This window comes from Sparus aurata, chromosome 1 (assembly GCF_900880675.1).
Source record: "Sparus aurata chromosome 1, fSpaAur1.1, whole genome shotgun sequence".
Lineage (NCBI taxonomy): Eukaryota > Metazoa > Chordata > Actinopteri > Spariformes > Sparidae > Sparus > Sparus aurata.
Window position 1 is genome coordinate 7,901,281 of NC_044187.1, and position 21,171 is coordinate 7,922,451.

General features: G+C 43.0%; 2 protein-coding genes across 2 annotated transcripts in view; one reads left to right on the plus strand and one right to left on the minus strand.

The window, feature by feature from the left end:
• Window positions 1-4,251, plus strand: part of cacng2b (calcium channel, voltage-dependent, gamma subunit 2b) — a 64,201-nt gene extending 59,950 nt beyond the window's left edge. The window contains exon 4 of the mRNA XM_030433486.1: window positions 1,936-4,251. Coding sequence (XP_030289346.1) covers window positions 1,936-2,459 — 524 coding nt within the window. The 3' untranslated portion in view covers window positions 2,460-4,251. The remainder of the gene's footprint in view (window positions 1-1,935) is intronic.
• A 7,025-nt stretch (window positions 4,252-11,276) lies between these two features.
• ift27 (intraflagellar transport 27 homolog (Chlamydomonas)) lies at window positions 11,277-20,790 on the minus strand. Its single transcript, XM_030395533.1, has 7 exons — window positions 20,602-20,790; window positions 20,043-20,122; window positions 13,173-13,232; window positions 12,786-12,845; window positions 12,430-12,547; window positions 11,702-11,811; window positions 11,277-11,566 (listed from the first exon to the last, which is right to left on the minus strand). The coding sequence occupies exons 1-7, from the start codon at window positions 20,633-20,635 to the stop codon at window positions 11,462-11,464; spliced, it is 567 nt and encodes a 188-aa protein (XP_030251393.1). The 5' UTR covers window positions 20,636-20,790; the 3' UTR covers window positions 11,277-11,461.
• Between the last annotated feature and the right edge of the window lie 381 nt (window positions 20,791-21,171).

Here is a 21,171-nt window from a genome sequence, read left to right on the forward strand (position 1 = left end):
AAAATCCTCTGTAGAGTGTTGGGAAAATTCAAAATTCATCTGATAAATAAATGTTGGTCAGTCATTAAAAGTTACACTTTTCACATCAATAACATGTCAAATAGAAGTAAGTTTCTTTTGTATTCCTTGTGTTTCTTCACCATTCATCTTTTGATTCTGCTCTGCACAATGTCAGTCACATACGCATAGAAGAAAACTGAAAAGATGCTGAGGATGAAGAGGCACAGTATCAAAACAGTTGAAATAAACACAAATGTCTGTTTTGTGGAGCAGCAACAAAAAACAAAAGATAATATAATAAAATAGCGCTCCCTGACCAGCAGGTGATGTGTTGCGTAGCGTTTCACATGTTCCGTTCAGCGATCGCCTCAGGACGAAGCTAGGGAGACAAAGATAGCGCAGGTTGCCATTTTGCCGGATAGTTTTTGTGTTTTTTTTTTGCGAGTGCATGCATGTGTGTGTTTGTACTCTGGTTCTAGGCCATGGCCTACTGTGCTGCACTAGATAACTAGTTCCCCCTCCAAGTCAGAAGTGAGAGATGCAGTTCTCTCTGTTTCTCTCACTCTCTTTCCCACTGTGTCTGTCTCTCTCGCCCTGTTGCTAGGCTAAGAGGAGGCCACTGGGATTACACTCTAAAAATAAGGTGTCCCTGATACTCTTCTGCTCTGATCCATCTCAATCAGGTCCTCGCAGGCCTCGCACCTCGGTCTGCTTTTCTGTGTCTTCATACAGTATTGTTTTCCACTCGTCGTGTGCTTGTTTGTCCTTTTGTCTGCCTCTCTGTCTGTCCGCGTGTCTATTTCTGGCTACAAACAGACAGAGTGATGATTTATGACAACGTCAACATATGATCCAAAAAAAAAAAAAAAAAAGTGGGGAGGGAGGAAAAGGAAAGAGAAATGGAGAGGAAAGGTGAGACAGGATGAGAGAGGTTGGCTGTGAATTTGAACATAGACTGGGGAGGGTGAACAACTGAGATGCAGAGAAAGATATTCAAAAATAAGAAAGTAACGTAAGGTTGAATCTGCCCCATTTTGCTTCTCAAAGAGGGAGAGAAAGCTATCGGGAAAAACAGAATAAAAGAAGAAGAAAAGAAGAAGGAGGCAGGTTGCTCCACTGGAGACAAGAGAAGAAGAGTGAAACTTGGCAAAGCAGACGAGCTGACTCTTTATCTTTGGTTTTTTTGTGAGCACTAGTTTTTTGTCAGTGTGCTTAACAGTTAATTGTTCAAATTCAAACGTACCTGTTCTGCCATCACGTCCACCCACTTAAACGACTGGATAGGTTGATTGTCAGTGACTCTGACACAACTTGACCGTTGCGTACCAGCGACAAACAAGACCTTTATCGTACACTTGCAGTTTTAGGTTTGGTTGAGGCAAGAAAGCTTGGTTAGGTTTACGCTCTATCAACTCCGCTACTTATAAGTCTTGAGTCTTCCGATTTCCCTTCTTGAATGACGAATACAGACCACCGCCACCTGGTGGTTTGGAGAGTCATTGCCTCTCACAGTTGCAGAACATGGAGGGTATTCTTTGCAATGTATTCAAGCGCAGCTTTTTGGGCAGAGACGACATTAGGCGATGCGACAGTCGGCCTTCGTTGGTGTTCTTTGAAGTTAGTTTGGTTTGTCTTACTGTTAAAAATGCCCACCCAACGTTTTCATTGTGGAGTAAAGGCCCAATGAAAAATGTCGAATCTGTCCATGAATGTGGCTGTTTTGCCCCTAAACTCCCGTACATGTAGATAAAAGTTCCTCTGTTGAAATTTTAATTGATTTGTGAACCACTCGCACAATGTTACACTTCCTGTTTTTCAGCTGACAAAGATAATAGCTGTGGTGACTTTGGTTGTTCATTGTGTGGGCCTACTTGAGTAACAGTTTGGCTGTGTTTTAGGTTTGATCTTATCTCTCTCCCTCTTTTCTTGTCCCAGGCCTGAGCAACATCATAGGAATCATTGTGTACATATCAGCCAACGCTGGGGACCCTTCCAAGAGTGACTCCAAGAAGAACAGCTACTCCTACGGCTGGTCCTTCTACTTCGGCGCCCTCTCCTTCATCATGGCCGAAATGGTGGGTGTGCTGGCCGTGCACATGTTCATCGACCGCCATCGGGAGCTCCGAGTGGGGGCGCGAGCCGCCGACTACCTCCAAGGTGCGGCCATCACGCGCATCCCCAGCTACCGCTACCGTTATCGACGTCGCTCACGCTCTTCGTCCCGCTCCACAGATCCCTCGCACTCCCGCGAGGCATCACCGGTGGGCCTGAAGGCCTTCGGGACGCTGCCCTCCACCGAGCTGTCCATGTACACGCTGCCCAAGGGCCAAACGGGCACCCCGACAGCCACCTATAACTCCACGGAGAGGGACCACAACTTCCTGCAGGTCCACAACTGCATCACGAAGGACCTGAAAGACTCAGGCAACACCGCCAACCGACGCACTACTCCTGTATGAAACTGATAGAGGGACCTCAGACACTTAAAAAAAAAATCAGAGGGAATTTTGGGGGGAGGCGGCAAAAGACAGATCACGGTGTAAGGAGACGGGAAGAGGCTTAAATGGATAGATGGAGTGAGGGGTAAGCGGCGGCGGGGGGAAAGTTCTGAGCGCTCCACAGCACCTCAGATGATCACTGAGTTTCTGTTTAAAAAAAAGGAAACAGAGAAAAAAATGCATAAAAAAAGAAACATGCATGATTTTCCCATCTACCATTGTTTAACAAGTTTTGAACATGTTTGTAAAGATTTGAGGGGGAGGATGGGGAAAGAGGAGTTCGGGAGGGGGGGGTGGCCGGTGGATGTCTGTCTCGGGGCTGTGGAACCGTGGAGTGGTGGGCTGGGCCAGACTGCCCGATAAAAGGCGAACTTTATATTTTTTACTCTTCCTCAGTCTGATGAAAAAGGGGGCGTAGTTGACCCCTCAGCCCCGCCTATGATCCCGCCCTCGCACTACCATCCCACGAGCCCCCCCAACACACACACACACACACACCCTAACCTCCCTTAAACCCCACTCCTTACTTTAGTTGCTGTATCTTCTTGATTTCATTCTTTATTCGCATTAATACTGTGAACCATTGCGGTGTGGGATTTTAGCAGGGAGCAAATTCAGGCCGCAAAAAAGAAAAAAAAAAGGAGAAAAAAAACACATAAGTTAATATATGTATTGATTATATATAAATATATGAATATATATGTTAATAAATCATGACTAGACTTCCCTGGCGCAAAAAAAAATATATCAACAAGGAAAAAAAAAAAAGAAAGAAAACAAAGCAACCTACAAGTGAAACTAAATCAAGTCGTCATGGAAACCAAACCAAGACGGGAGGATTCATCGTGACTGGCTCATGTGACGGGCAAAAGGCTTCAGCCTACTTGATAAACTGATATTGGTTAGTATTAGACACATCATCACATTCTTTTACAACAACAACGAAAAAAAAAAATCTTTTGGCCTTCCGCCGGAAAACCCCTGGCAGCCGTCGTTGTTCAGGGTCAACTAGAGGTGAAAAAGTTGACCTCACCTTTTTTTCTTTTTTTTTTTTTGTTGGCTCCATAAAGGGGCGGAGCGAGGAGAGAACTCTGGGTAATGGAGGATCTCTCAGCAAACTTGAAGAAAGACTGTGGACAGTGAAAATGTCACTACTGCCAAAGACACAAAGTAGTGCGTGAGAGAACATGGCTACCAGCGAGGTGAAGCTAAGTGACTCCAAAAAATTAAGAATTTACATGCATGCTAATCAAAATCATCCGATCTGCTTTTAAGGAACCTATGTTTTGAACAATTGAACAATGATACCATGTAAGGGCAGTGGGGTGACAAAGTAGAAATTAATGTTACAGTACTGTGTCTATTTCAATTTTTCATTTCTTTTTTGTTTTTGTTCGAGTGGGTAATCTGGGGTGGGGCTTCATTACGCTTGAAACAAAAAGAACAAACTTTGGAGAACGTATCAAGGCTTTTTTTAAACAGAAGAAAAATCTTATCTTGCCTTTTATTTTTTCTCTTTCATTTAATTTTACTTTCTCGGTTCCTTTGAACTCTCACACAGCCTTAGTCTCTTTTTCTTTGTCTCATTTTTTTCTTGTTCTTCGGTTTTTGCGTTGTGTTGTTGTAAATGAGAATTTAAAAAAAAAAAAAAAAGCGTAATGTCTTTCAAGGTGCCAAAACTGAATGATTCTGAACTTGGATGCATCAAGTCCTGATGACGAATAAAAATTGAACCCCCCCGTAGGGAACAGAACGAGTCTACTGTTGTATCATGTTTGGTCTTAAAACAGAGTCCAGTTGAAACCAGCACCTTAACCTACATCAGGATTTAAGGCATTTTAGCGAAACAAGAGACAAGCGAAGGACAGGTAAGAAAAATGAGAACACAGAGAGACAGCAGAAGGGTGACTCGCATTAATTCAACCCTTTAACGCACAGCAGTAAAGAACTCATCTGATGGTTACGACCCAGTGAACACGGTGCAACACAAAGCCTGTGAATGAAGCGGTTATAAAGCATTGAGGGATAACAGGCGACTCAAGAACTTTAAATGTGCACAAAGTGATTCTGAGTCTTATTCCCAGCTCGTCAAACGAACTGCATGTCACTGGCTGCCCTCGTTGAATGGGTTGGATCAGTTTAGGGGGAATGAGGTTGGTTAGGTAAAGGGAAAAAAAACCATCAGGGCCAGAGTACGGTGGATCTTGTGAAGAATATCAGTGGGATCCATAATAATGAGACAATCAACTGTCTTTCTCCAGAATCGCTGCACATTTAAACTTTGTGGTTTTGACAAACAGCCGATAAACTCATAAAGAAGTTCAGGTGGTTGACAGGAGGTACAATTTTTTTTCCAGGTAAAAGAAAATATCTGTGGACGAAGAAGATCAATTTTGTGAGTGTATCCAACCAGTTGTGGGTCGATTATTAACAGTACACATTTATCGCTGATAAACAAGCAGAGGTGATCGAGCATTGTGGAAAAAGTTTGCCGCAAACATTTATTTCTCGCAGCGTAGTTCACCTGTTTATATTTTGTCTCAGCGCCCTACCTGGGTCAGATATCACTCAAACATGTACACCTGCCGTATTTAGATTGTTAACTTAACATCTGGGCACACGCCACTTCAATCAGGTCGTGGGCTGCCAGGTTACAGTGACAGATGCGTTATGTGTGTGTCTGGCTAAATTATGGATCTGTGTGTGACGATTATTCATAATAAAGTTAGAAAAATTCTGCTTCCCAGGAGAAACAATGAGATGGGAGATTGCCTCGCAATACGGAAGATATCCGGGGAAAGTGTTGGACGGTCTGCATCATAACGACAAGGCTCTCGAGTCTCCAACGCCACCGCCTCATACTGCACATTTTCTCTCACAGAAAACATTAAAGTTGCTTGTTGGGTTAATAGCGGTGGAAAAAAATGCAGCAGTACATTGCAGCACAGGCGTGACTTCCTGAGGGTGCAAACAGTGTGTACCGCAACATGTTGGTGCGGTTTATTAATACTGTTACACACTGTGTTTTTTTTTTAAAATCCTGGCTCCACAATGAACACTCTGTCCTTTGCACTTTCTTACTCAGTCATCCACGGATTCACTCTCGCCCCATCGCTCTCTATTCACCGTCACTCATTCACTCTCTCATCTTCATTCATTCACTCCCCGTTGGCTCTCCAGTAGCCGGCTGACCTGTCGTCCCATCAGCTGTGGAATAAATGTCAAATTCTTCAACATCAGCCTCGATTGTCCTGCTGCATGATACTCTATGTGTCTCTATGTGCTCTCTCTCTCTCCCTTTTTCTATCCCTCCTTCCCTCCCTAGCTCCCTCCTCTCTCTCTCTCCCCCCTCTCCCTCTCCTCCCCTGGTGCGATGATCAAAGTGGCTGGCATGTCTCTCTGCAGTACTGCTGTGATCACTGAAGAGAGGCGAGCGAGCGAGCGAGGGAGGGAAGAGGAGGGAGGGGAGGGGAGGAGAGGAGAGAGAAAAGGGAGTGGAGCGCTCGGGCAGCCCGATTCAAGCAGCGCCACACTGCCCCCCTCTGGCGTGGAGGTACACGATGATGTTATCACATCAGCGCTTCGAACTCGATGACCTCGCCAAAGTATATGGAACATAAATCTTCGACGAGAGTGGAAGCGCCATGAACATAATGGAGGGTAAATCCAGTTGACAATCTCATTTGCAGAACAAGAGTCACTTCCCCTTTTAAGATTAAGGAGCCGGTTGAGGGTTCGCTTTTTGCCGATACCCCAGAAAATATCCCCCTTTTTCAACAGCCGGTTGGCAGGTATGTATATTTCTTTTTAAAAGGCTGTAGACTTATTCATTCCAATGATTCATTACAGCCTGACTAACACTTGGGGAGGTCCAGGACTTCATGAAGCGTCTCAATGTTGAAGCTCATTTATCTACCTGTCAACACCTGTCTATATACTGGTGACCATTTGGCCTCTGACATCTCACTTGGGATGTGTTCCAGGTTTTAAGTCCTACAAACACAGGGAATCTGACAAACTGCTATCATTTCATAGCTTCTTGGGTAAGCCTACCAGGTATTTACCTGCTAAATTCATCGTAACACAAACGTGTTACTCGGTATTTACCAATGGTAATAAAGAGTAAATACAATACCTAGTCACACATTTTTGTTACCATATATTTACTGCTTATTACCAGCAGTAATTACCCAATAACACACTATAATTTACCATATAGTTATCAGGTAAATGCGCAATATTTTGGCCATAGTTTCATTGTATTTACTTTCTTACTACCATTGGTAATTACCTAGCAACACTTTTGTGTTACCATTCATTTACCAGGTAAATACCTGGTAATTAGGGGACTGTAAAAGAAAGGCTTACCACTTCTTGATTGATCTGCAACTGAGAAGACAATGGATAGTGTAAAATCTGGAGAGACTTAAATCTCAGGGTTGGTAGAACTCAGTGGGGATGTTCAGCACACATCGTCATATTTGCACTTCAGCCCAGCTCAGTGGACGGAGCCAGGCAAGCTGTTCCCACTTTTTTTTCAAGTCTTTATGCTATGCTAAGCTAACTGGCCAACTGCAAAACAGACAGATGCAACACCGATTCTCAAATCTGTCTCCATACTAGAAATGGAGCAACGTGAACTATTCCTTTAAGGGGTAACAATTAAAAATGAATGGGACCCACTAATTAGCTGTCTGTTTCAATTCATACTACATAACTCAGAGTTATTTTTGAGTACACGACACACAGACGGCACAACACATAGACTTCTTAGTCATTTCAAAAACTATATTACAATATATTTTCACATATAGCCCATACAGGTTACCTAATCCTTTTTTTTTCCCCCAACACAGGGCATCATGGTTTTCGGCAGAACCTAATGATAACAAAATTAATTGTGATAATGCGGGCGAACTTGGAGGCATTGTGGGTAATTTTTGTCACGCTGCAGTTGAGACAGGAGGGTAGCAGATCTGGGGGAACAGCTGCTGTGTCCTCCCTCACCTGCAATTAGCAAGCTTTTTAGGTCATGGACAGTTAGGGGCTATGGAACAGGCCATGCTTAGACACACACACACACACACACACACACACACACACACACACACAGACAGACAGACACACAGAGCAGGAGAGACAGAAACCAAGGTTGAGGTCAATTCAATCAAATTACTACATTAATATGAGTTAGCATAATTTACAATTACTGTATAATGGAATAATGTGGTCGTATCGCTACGGGGCACGACTTGATATAAACTGCAAAGGAACATGGGAAAATGCAGGCAGGAAGCCGTTACTTAAAAACTCAAAGTGTTGATGATCGAATGGACAAAATAAGTGAGGCAAATCAGCAGACAGGCAAAAGAGGTGATGCGCAGCAAACGAAGCGAGTGTAGGTGTGAGATCTGAGCTGGAACTCTGCGCCCTGTGCTCAGGCTGGGTCATGAATACAAACCCTCTGTTTGTCTGGGCGAGGAGCGCTGCGGTGAAATATTGCTGAAATAAAACCCAGAAGTCCTGAAGCGGAGACTCAGACCTCGCACAGATACGAGGTGTGGAAATGCACGGTGCGCTGCGACCGACTGCAGTTGTCGATGTAATAAAGAGCGCGGCGAGCATCATTTGTAAAATGTGCACACGTGGCTGCGTGACATTTCTAGGTAATCTGAGTACAAATAAATGAGTTTATCCCAACACTGTGATTAGTGCTTGAGGTGTTTGCTCAACATTTGGCATTTGCAGCACGTGAGAAGATTTTTAATGCAGCAATCCAATATATTACTCCACTTTTGATTCACCGTGATCACCTGTCAATACCAAATGAATGACGGTTTATGTTTGAAGGTTTCGCAGCAGGTGTCTGCAGATGTTGGCTCAGCTCACAGATGCTTTGGTCCACGACTCCTTTAGATGTACCGCACAGCTGACACTTTGTATGCACTTCGTATGCACTGCTTTAACAGTGTGACCGATCAGTTCTGACCTGTCAGTGTAAATCTAAAACACTAGCCGACCTCTTTATATGACGCTGGATTACTTATTTAATATTCATATGAGAACGATCAAAGTGCGACCAGACGAGCGGCTGCACAGATGACAGATCCTGCTCCGTAACACGGTAACAGCAGGAGAAACACTCATTTATTTGCACTAAAAAAATGCAGAAAGACGAGACGCTCCCAATTTTTTCCTGGTATGTAGAGTTTATAGTGATGATAAGATGAAAAAATCATTTAATAAGACATTATTTTCACCCTTTTCGAGACAAAATCTTCACCGTAGCTGTTATGCTAAAAGTGTAAACGCACACTCCATCTGAAGTGGTAAATTACAACTGTTTAAATCAAAGTGGGACCTCGTGGCTTCCAGAGAGTTGGATTATGCGGGACGAGCTGTACATATTATATGTATATATTTTTGGGGTTGTTTTAAAATAAGTCCCCACCTACTTCAGTTCTTGAGGAAAATGCCTCAAAGCTGTTTCGCTGTGCAGCTTCGGAAAAGTTCTGTGGACGATGAAACTTCACCCAGCTGTTCATCGGCCCGAGGGCGAGTAGATAATGGCTGAGTTTTCATTTCTGGGTGAACCTTTCCTTTAAGAGTATGCAACCTTTTTGTCACTCCCTATTTTAATCACTTGATAGAGCATGGCACCATTATATAGTACAGCACTTGTGCGCCCACTGGGGCCATGCATGATCAAATGCAGGCACTTACGCTATGCTTTGAATAAAAGCAACCGCCCGGATGGCACATGTAAGCATTACGATGCGAGGCTTGAGCAGTTTTAAAGCATTCATTAGTGGTCTGCTGAGTACTGCGAAAAAGACCCCGCATTAATTACTGTATATCATAAAATAATCTTCAGTCGAACGTGGTTGTAAGCCAAAGTGAAACGGATCTCCATGTCCAGTGGCAGTGGTCAGGGTCTGCGTAAGTGGAATGAAAAGCGCCTACTCGTTTTACCCTGACACACACTCACTCGGTGGACAGCCGGACCACTTCCTGTTCATCCCGCAGTCAGAAACATCACACAGCTGACCTCTGTCACCCGCTGCAGCCCTCTCAGCTCTGAACGGGAGTGGCTGTGACCACCGTTGCCCTCTCTTGTGGCTAAAAGATGAACAACAGCAGTTGTTCCTGCTGTGCTACAGGTCTGCGCCAAGGGAACAAACCTGCTCTGAATACTAATGATTGAGAGCGAACGACCGCATTTAGCAGGGAGAGATGACTGAGCGCGCCAGAAGTGTATAAAGACACCAAAACATTTCTGCGATTGTTGACCGACCATCTCAATATCAGTGGAAATGAAGAAGTCTGTCCCAAAGCAATAAGTGCCGGCCCGCAGTCTACCCTGAGATGTTATTATATTATATACCCAAGACAGGATGCTCCATTTTAAATGAATAGAAGACAGACTTTAGGATACTGCTGAGTGTTTTTTTTTTTGGGGATGGTCAAGAGCTTGTGTTACTCCGTCAGTAAGAGCTCCTGGAAACTCTGCACACACACATTACTCACATTCATATGCACATTGGTGGGCTAGAAGAATAAAGCAGAAGGTGTGTAATCTAGACGCTGTACACGAGGCACCCTAATGTGATGGACAGTATTGCAATTATTTGGATTTTGCACCCGTCAGCCGCGGAATAAAAAAGAACGAGCAGACGCACCAGAGAACATACGCCGACAGCCTCGCGCACACAAATAGACTTTACAGACGCAAAAACAATGAGGACGGAGAGAAAGAGGAGAAGAAAGATCCTAATTGCTATAATTATGATCACCCACTCAAGGAGTGCAAAAACATTGTGCTGCAACAACAATTACGTGATGTTAAATACGGATTCTGTAAGAATTTTTCAGGAGGGGGGAGAAAAAAAAACTTCTACTATTAAAGAGTTCTGTGGTTTTTAAGACGGCCGGTGTTTCTCGACAAATGCCAAAATGCAACTGGCACAGAGAGCTGAGAGGAATCCTAATTAAAAATCAAATTCGGTGACAGCGCTCCCTAACGAGGACAGAGACCGTCTCATGATTATTACATGCCGCAGTCACTTTCGATGTAGCGCGTAATGAGATAAAAAGCATTGTGTCTGGCCTGAACCGGCGCGCCCTCGTTTGAATGGTGGCAGCTGGTCTGAGAGACGGGGAGAGAGAGAACAAGGACGCGGCTTTGACCTGGTTTGAATGGAAGACCGCTAATTAGAACGGTGATTACTGGTTGTTAGCGCCGCACCGGGGACACGCCTGAAATGATGTGAGAGGGGCTGCAGCTGGGGAGTTAACACAACAAGAGAGAGAGAGGGAGAGAGAAGAGAGAGAGAGAGAGAGAGAGAGATAGAGAGAGAGAGAGAGAGAGAGAGAGAGAGAGAAGGGGAAAGGATAGGATTGGGGAAGACACAGCAAGAAGGGAGGGCGAGTGAGGAGAAAGTGAGACAGAGAGAGAAGGACAGCGCGAGATGAGGAAATAAGGCAGACGAGAGACAGCTGAGGCCAAGAACACAGCGACTTTGAGATTACAAGCAAACATGGAAAAAGGGGGAGGGGGGGGAGGCAATAAATACGGGTGAGTTTGAACCTTTTTGTCCCGCCTAAGATCAGGAACAGACATCTCTGCAGAGGAGAGGAAAAGAGGGTACAGACTCTCCTCAACAATGAGCTGGAGTCTCCATTGTGATTTTGGTAATGACCCCGACCATCGCCGTGAAAGTAAAGCCCTCCATCTGTGCGGAGAACGAGGAGATAAGAGACAACACGCCTTACCGCCGATTATCATAGAAAAGCAACTTTTATTCATCCCAATATCAACAAGCCATTCAGCGGTACAAAAGAAAAACAGGCTTTCTTTTCATGTAGAAAGCGTATTAAATTCCCTGAATGGAAATCCTGTGTCTATTATCCTGTGAGTGAAAAACGGAGGTGTGTGTGTGTGACCGGGGAGGGGAGAGGGGGGTCTAGCCGGGACTCAGGTTCTGGATGGTCTCGCGGCGTTCTTGGTACAGAGCGTGGAAGGTCCGGGCTAAAGCGAGGAGCGGCGCGTCGCAGTTCTCCATCTCCTTCTGCGGGAGACAAACACGAGCAGACAGCGGTGAGTGACGGTGTTCTCCGCTCATGCATAAATACAACACATCCCATTTGGCGCACTTAAATCCAAACGTGAGCACAATAACACGTCCATACTGAAGCACACTCACAGCTGATGTCTCGTGGTACTCCAGCCCCTGGCTCTGGGCCCAGTCCTGGGCGATGGAGGCCTGGACCTCTCTTCTGGCAGACAGGTCTGACTTGTTACCCACCAGAACACCTGAGACAGACAACAACAAATGTGCAAAAGCAGAGAATATAATACCTGTACTGTTAACTGATTGTCTATATAAAGTACAAGGTAAGACATTTTTATGGTGGAAATGTTTAAACGAAGGAAATTAACATTACTACATTAATTAACATTCATTTTAGATGTCCCAACATACGTAGCTGATCTGTTATTAGTGTCCATCCGTTCATCTATTCTACATATTCGTCACAGATGTAATTTAAGGGATATAATATGTAATTATTGATTATTAATTTAATAAACTATTATTATTAATGTATTCTAATTAAATATTTGTATTATGTATATGTTTATTACTGTGCTTTTATTCTTTATAATAATACCAGTATCAGTCTCAAAGCTCTGGTACCATGCAGCTATTTCACAGCCCTACCAGATATTACTCTCCTTGAACATCCTTCACATAATGAATAGTGGAAAATCTGTGCAAATTCTGGATAAATTGCGGTACGAGAAGGAAGGTCAGGGGTCATGAAACTGTAGAGTCGGGGAGAAGTTTTACTCTGGCACTGAATTGAGAGCGACTTCGCGAGTTAACCATTTCCGACGGTGCTCCTCAAATGCTCTGCCCTTTAGAGGACTCACCTGGAACGTGGCGACCCTGGCAGTGAGCGCGGACTCTCTCCATCCAGTGGCTGCAGTTGGCAAACGACTGCTCGCTGGTCAGGTCGAAAACCAGGCACAGCAACGACAGATCGCCCCACTGCGGGAGGGAAGGTGATGGGCGATGGCGTGGTGGGGAGGGAGGGTTGTGTAGGTGTCACATGCAGAGAACGAGAAGAGGGAGACGAGTTGGTATCGAATCAGCTTACTTCCTTTTTTTCGTCTGTGACAAAATACATAATTCTTCAGTATCCCCCCCCGTGTTTGTACTGTAGGAAAGGATGTGCAGCCCTGGATGGTGACACCCGCTAGTTTCATGCAAATGCGAGCAGTCTCACCATTTTTTCGCAGGCTTCGACTAATGTCTGCTTCCCTGCAGAGTCTATGATGTAGAGCTCCTGGAGGGGAAAGGCGAGAAGGGAAGGGAAGGGAAGAGGTGTTATACACGGAGATTTAGTCAAATTACACGGTTTTAAACGTCCTATTGTCTTTGGCAATGCCATTAACGTTCATCCCACTAGGCTGCCCTATTGCTTACTGAATACAGATGAGAAACTAACAGTATTAAATGTCCTGGAAAACGTCTTCCACGGGCAGTAATGGATTCCAGTTCTCACCACCCGCCTTCAGTGATTTAGCGACTTTTATTACAAAAAAAAAAAAAAAAAAAAGTTAGAAGCAGTGTGGTGGACACAGTTTGAAGAAGAGACAATGGCTGGACTCACCACGCTGTCGTTGGTCTCTGGGATGTTCACACATTTCATTAGCAGCTCCACACCGCTCGTCTGCCAATAACAAACACAGTCGAGATGTGAATTATAATGCTGCTGTTGTAATGTCAAGCTGAAAGACCTTTTAAGAAGCCTGCAGGCCACGTCTCTGTCTTTTATTTGTACAATGTGACTGTATGAAACAGCATATATTAAATACAAAATACCGTACTGTGGTGAGTGTATTTTTGTCTACATTTCCTCAATTTTCTTTTACTTTTGCTTCGTGCATTTTCTCCAAAAGCTGCAGTTAATCGAATCAGATTGTAGCTGATCCTTCCCGTCAGCATGCGTTTTAGAGAAGAGAAGAGAAGAGACATTCTGGCTGTCACAGAGTTGACACCATACACAGCAGCACAACAAACTGTCTGGTTTGATTTATTGTTAATGTCCAAACATGAGCATCACTAATTAGCAGCTTGGCTTGGCTTGAAAGCAGCGTCTCTTCCAAACCTTCTCTCCTGTGTCTCCGTTACTCCGAATCGTATTTTTCTTCATGTCTCAATAAAGGAAAAAAATGCCTGTAGGGAGGGGACGACCGGGTCTGTTTAAGTCTAAGATTGATACAAGGCCCGTTCGTTCAATTAAGACATAGTGAGAGTCTTTAATTGTTAATGAAAACCGGAGAGGCACCAGATACATTTATGCATGGTTGTTACCCAGGCTGGCAATTTGTGCTGAAAATCAAAATGACAAATCACAGTCAGATCCCACAATAATATAAGAATAATAAAATGTTTTTCCATCAAACAGTTTCTTTTACGTCCACTTTAATCGATCTTTCGGCGATCTCACAGCAGTGGTAACAAGCTGAAAATAAAATTCCAATACATTACTGGCCCGATACTGGAAAATGTAAACTGTATATCGCTTGATGATGAAAATTATCGTCAGTGAATGGAGCTAACAATATGAAGGCAAATTGCTTTCATTGACGTAACATGCACAGCATCCACACACTCGATACAGTTAGGGGCAGTATGCGTCTTTAACACTGGTTTGCAATCTGCCAATAAACACGTGGAAGAAAAAGAATAAGTGCAGAATGCTGTTTTCACTCCGTCTGTACTGAAAATCGGATATTATTTCTCATTAGACATTTTGACCAAAGCAAAACCCATTACCCTCTCTCAGCTGGTCTTAACTGTCTCACCAGTTAAAATTACAGAAGGGACATCCACTTTAGGGGTGGGTAAAAATATCGATACGGCAATATATCACGATACTTTGCCACCCAATACAATATCGATTTTTCAACTCCAAAGATCGATTTAAAAAAAAAAAATATGATTCATGTTTAGACGCGTTGTGAATGCAGTACGACTTCCGCACCTGCACTCCGGTAGGTGGCGCTAAAGAGCAACTCTGCTGTGCGGAGGGTGTATTTCTGTAGTAGAGAGAGTGGCTGAGGTCTTTGCAAAATGGATAGCAAGTTAACAACGCCTCCGCAATTTAAAGTTGACGTTTGGAAGCACTTTGGCTTCAAAGTTAAGAGAAATAGCAAGAACAACGAGCTGGACAAAGAGAATATTACTGCCCGGAAATTTCATGGGAATTAATGAAATGGAGAGGCTGTTTTGAATGAAATAGTTTTGACTCAATTTGTCCTCTGATCAATCATCTGATGTACATATACAGGTACTTGTGTTTTCATCTTTATTTATATCGCAATAGCGTGATACGTATCGTATCGTGACCAAAGTATCGTGATACGTATCGTATCGTGAGGTTCTTGCCAATACCCACCCCTAATCCACTTCTAGGTAATTCCAGTTCAACGGCAACGGCATTTCTTCTTTATTGAGACATGAACAACATTAAGATTCAGAGTCATGGAGGCACAGGAGAGAAGGCTTGGGAGAGAGGCCAAGCCAAATTAGTGATGCAGCAACAAGACTCAGGTGCACCTGGATGAACCTGAGAGCCAAACGTGTCATCGCCAGTTTGTTTTTGGTGTCAGAGGAAGACAACACGATTGCTTTTTGCAATACATGTTCCACAAAGGTTCAGAGAGGATGGAGAAGGGCTGAGAGTTTAAACTCAAGAAATCTTATTAGAGGTTTTGCTCACTAAGGCTTTCTTACCCTCAGAGGTGTACAAACTACAGGTTAGGAACTTGTTTTTACAATACAAAAAATGCAAAGTTATTGGTTATGTTACCATATTGGCCTTTAGAAGCAGGTAATTATAAGTTATTAGTATTGGCTGGGAAAAAAAATCCATATCAGGAAGCCTTACACATCTAACAGAGACGGACCAATACTATTATTTATCAAGAGTGGTGCTCGTGTCCATCAGATGAATATATGTATTAATATTCACTCTCCACCAACTATCACCCAATATTTGGCTCTATGTTCACCAGCTAGTTACTAACTTTGTCTGTCTGCCGTTTGGTGCATGAAAGGAAGAGTACAACAAGTTTTTTCAATAAAAAACAGCTGTTTGCTGCAGCTACGAACGACACTCATGAGAGCTGTCGTGACTGACCAAAAAACAGGAACGTTCGGATGCCAGAAAATCCATACACTGAGTTAAACGACACAAACATCTGTAGAGCAGCTTATCTGTAGATTGTCGCTACAAGCAGCAAATTTCAGACACACATTGACAAGTAGTCACGATGTTAATACAAAAATATTGATTTTAGCTTCGCCAAATGACGCAATAATTTCAATGTTGAATGCTGTCCACCCCTAATCAGCTGTACGACAACAGTTTTACCGAAAAATTTCAATTTGAAGGAAGCGTTTGATCAAAGAATAAGTTATTACAACAGACAATTATGAATCTGACTAAACATGCAAAACTATTCTGACAGTTGCGGCTGGTAAGTGTCTTTTGGAGGACTATAAGAAAAAGAAAAAGTACTTGTTTGAGCTTTGGTGCAGAGGTTGGAGTCATAAGAAGTTAAGATTTTGGAAAATGAATACAGGGCAAATGGAGGAGGTAGATATAAAAAGGAGACAGACTGCAGGCAGTAGAGGGCAAGGAGGATACGATAAATATGCTCTTATCACAGATGCACGTTCTTCACAAGCTTTGAGATCTAATGAAGTCCTAAGTGGACTGGATGGTTGCAGGCTGCCTTTCGCCACCGTGCATCCTCTGGTATGAGATCAGTGGTGACCTTGAAGAGGCAAGTCGAGGTTTCTTCACATCAGCACCAAACTCTAAAATTGATCTGATCTCCTGAGCTCACACTTAACCGAGCGTGTCAAATGCCAGAGAGTAAAACGCTGAAAACACACACACATACTTTTCGCACTCACTGCCTCTGTGAAACACACACGCACACACACGCACACACCATAGACCAACATTTACCTGATTCATACACAAAAAACGGTTCATAAACCAGCATCCACACACACACACACACACACACACACACACACAGAGAAACGATGAGGCGGTCCTGCTTAGGAGCGGTCTAATGAGCTGGTGTGATGCATAGGAAGCCTCTCGCTGGAATGTCAATGAGGGCCTATTAGTAACAAATAAGCTTGGAATATTGCTAACGGGCCGTCTGACATTTTCAAAGGAGGACGTGAGCAGAATGGCCGACAGCCTTCGCTACCCTTCAAAATCAAAAGTTGAGGAACATGAGGGATGACTTAGGTGTCTGCACAAGGAATAACTCTTCGCAGGGGCTGGTTTCTTTTTCGCATTAGTCACAATGGGAAGGACACGCTGTTCCCTGCTCCCATCTGCAGTGGAAATCTCACAGACAAAAGCCAACCTGATACATTTACTAATGCTTATAATGAATATTGATAATATCATGAGTGTTAAGTGATGTGTTTATAGTGGTGTACAAAACAGTATAGACAATTTTGTTCTTTGTAGAGCCCTATCAGAGCCTCATTGCCCGAAGTGTAACAGAGAAACTAAGTATAAATTGAAAGGGTTTATGTCCTCGGGAGCATGAATGTGCTCAGTAAATTGCATGTCAGTCTGTCCAGTCTGATTTTGATATTTCTATAGTGGAAATCCTTGACAGATTTTGGTACATGTGGTAAGGTCAGTGGTTGGGTTGGATGTACAGTCTTCCAAACTGGCATGTGACGGTGTCGAAATGAAACACTGCGATGGATTGTTGTTGGGAGTGGGACTTCTGCATCTGAGGTAGTACTAAACTTCAAAGTAAATCCAACCGGTCGTTGCAGAGATGTTTCTCAAAATCTCTTAAATGTTCAGGTTGCAATTTAAATTGAAGTACATGCATATATATTCTAAATACATTTGTAGTAAACAGCTCCAAAGGTTTGGATGGTGTAAGTTGTCTTACATGCAGCACTTGGTGCCAAGTGAGCAGATAGGAGTTAAAAGTTAAAAATATTTCAACTAATATCGAGCAAGTGGCTGGCGTCAGATAGGTGTTTTAACAGTTGCATAGCAACAGCAGAGAGCGTGACCAGCACTTTCCCATGAGCATTTGTTTCAGTGCATCCAGCTAATAAAGGGGAGTCTGGTGGACGCAGGGGTCTCGGTCTACTGGTTCACATCCTAACCTGCATGCATCTCCCCTTACTTTCAACACGACAGCCCTTCTCAGTTCTATATTGCATGATTTTTTTTTTTTCTTACAGAATTGCACTTGAATGTTCTGTATTTATCTATTTGTTTGTATATCTTCATATTATGCAACAGTACAGATGTGTTCAGGCTTGCGTGGAGTTTCATACTGCATACTTAGCCAGTGCAAATTAAAAATGCAGCACTATCGCGGCGCGTTTCTACACTTTTAATACTCTACTAGCTGAACACGAACAGACACGCACAGCATCACAAATGAGTGGGTAAAGGTCTATGCAGTATGGAGAAACTCAACACTGTTGTACAGTGTGTGTGCAGGCTTGTTAAGTACCTGTTCTGGTGGCGTTCCAGAATCCTGCTGTATTAATTATCGACGTTCCTGTCACCTCAAAACCCCCAATACTGCTGATACAACAGGAGCTGAACAAACACACACACACAAACACACACACAGCTCTTGTCCAGTATTTTACCCACCGACCTGTTCTCTACACTAACCAGCAACAGAGCTTAATAGTATGCTCATGAATTAATGTGCAGAGGTTGCGCTAGCGCACATATTTATGTTCACGAATGCATGCACTGCACCTGCATTCACTTGTGTCATTTAGTCAGCAGCCCTTGAAACTTTGCCGGAGAGAATCAGTGAGCAGCCATGACCCCATTTATCACTGAGTCAGGTTAATGACACAGTTCCCTCCCTCATGCAGATTAGCATAAATAATGCAGATTAGCCTTCTCTGCATCAGCATTAATTGTTACATTATGCTGTTTAGCACTTCAGTGATTCCTGTAGAAGATTTAAGAGACCTCTGCAGGTCCTTGAAAAGCTGGCGAGCAGTTCAACTCAAGAAACTACTTATGTAATAGGATCATGTTATCACTGACTACAGTCTCGATGATTTGCAACTGATACACCTTGCCAAAATCTTATGACCTCAGGCAAAATTACCCAATATTAAACTGGCAATAGACAATGTTTTGCTTTAATCTATCATTTCTGAAGTAAATACTGATTGCACAGTGTAATGTCTGCAGGACATTATGCAATTCGGTCTGCAAATGGGCTGGATTTTTCCCTAGACAAATAACGGGCAGTTATGGCACAAAGGAGGCACATCTGCCATTGAATAACCAAAACAGGAAAAGGCATTGTTTTCCCCGGTCACTAACCCCAGGTAATAGTGGAACAACTAAATTGACTGTGCAAAATAAAAAGAACCCAGCTAATGAAAGAGGTAAGGAAGGTGAAGAGAGAAAGTGATAGAAACCAAGGTAAAACAGGAGGAGAGCGCTCCAGTGTTGTGTGAAAGTCTGTTCCCCTGTTATTATGCATTTCCGGGTCTTGAGACAGTTCAAAACCATCATTTGTTCCACTAAATCAGACTGTAACAAAAGCTGCCTGCTTATTAATACAACTGACTTTAATCTGCCTTTCTCATTACACTGAGATCAGGGTTACTAAGTACAGATGGAATTTTTATGTTGTTTTTTTTATACTTTGGACAGTAGCAAGGCTGCTAGCTGTAGCCATGATGCTAAAACTGTCTTTGCAACAGTGGTGCCAACAGATTCCCAACATGGAAACGCTCAGAGGGTGAAAGTTGAAAGGTTTCTCCATTTCTGCTTTAACGTGGATATTTCAAGTATTAAAAGTAAATATAAAAGTATTGATTGATTTTGTAAATTTGAAATATGTGGCTATACATGATTAATTTTGCAAAACTACATTACTCTATGTCCCATAATGCATAGTGTACTGTTGTTTACCTGTGCTGTCTGTTTCTACAATGGAGCATGCTCAGATCTCTCCAGGTATGACTGAACAAAACGAGTAAAACGTGTAAAACTAAAGCAGCAGACTTTGCTGATTAACTGCTGTAACACCGGGCAGGACTGAACAACTGTATATTTGATCAATATTGCACTACTTCAAAGCACATAGATCAGTTTAACCCCAACATTTTGTTGTCTATTTTGGACTAGCAAAGAGCTAGACTAAAACTTCATGAGCTGCTTCGTCTTCTTACCCCTCCTGAATGTAAATATATTAGCCCGTGGCTAGTTCCTGACTCGGAGCACTACCAAATCCCTAAATCCCTCAAACAGTTGTCTTACAACTCAACTCCTCTGTTATGACTGTGTGATACGATTACAATAGAGTACATCCTTATTAATATGAGGAGCGTTCTCCACACACACTGCAGTGGATTTGGTAGTGCATGCCCTTGCTGTGAAATGTGTTACAGCATCAGCGCTTTATTCCTTTCCCGGTGATGCTCTCACCATGCTGTAGTTCTTCTGGAAGAGACTGCCATCACTGTGGAAAATATGGGAAAGTGCACTTTTCCCCACAGCAGCATCTCCTACAGAAACACGCACATACACACAGAAAGACAGACAGAGACAGAATGATATAATGCTGTTCTGAGTGCATGGACTTATCATGCACCTTCCTTTATTTGTCAGATGGAGTTTGCAAGCTGGGCAATACGGAATTATAAGGTAGAATAAACGAATACGGCCACATTTACAAGCACTTGTTTAGTGTCAAATCAAATGTCTACTAATGTTAGCATTAATGACTTCTTCTGTGATGCCAACACCCGAGGTCAGGTAACATCAAGCTAATATCAGTGGTACTGAAAACAACAAAGCTCGCAAATTGTTGTTCTTTGCACACTTAATGTGACAAACCCTTGCGATACGTAAACAAACATAATTTTAGACGTAATACGATTGTTTTAGGCCGAAATGTTTAGCAGTCGACTTGTTAGCTTTAACGTTAGCCCTCGTACCGTTAACCATGTAGCAGACAGATGGACTGACTGTTAAAAAACCTTACCGATAAGCAGACACCTCGCCCTCAACTTCACCATTACAGCTGGTAGCTTCCGGACACTCTAGGTTAAAAGTATTGTTTCATTTATGACGCTAAAAATACTTTTTTTTCTGTTTTAACTGTCTAATATGCATGGAGATATCGTCTTCCTTGTACCTCGGCAACATGGACACATCGCGTCTCTTAGCAACCAGCCACTGAGGCGTTTCATTGGTTCAGCGGGCGAGCACGTGCAGCGCGTAGCTGAGCTGTCATTGGTTGGCTTTGATGACGTAAAACGTGCACTGAAGAGGGGTATTTTCCCCCTGAGAATATCTGTCAGGCGTGTCCCCCCGACACAAGCACATAGAGAGAGATGTATGCAGGTATATTGTTAACATTCACTCTGAAATTTATTTTTCTGTTGGAAAGATATGCTCTTTGGTTTCCTAAATAAGAGTAGTAAACAGAAAGAATGATATAAAATCAATGTTTTGATCATTTTAGGAAAGTAACATTATCCACAAAGCTGAATCTAGCCACTCAAAACTTATATGTGGTTTTTGAAAAGCAAGCTAAGCAGTACTTTAAAAA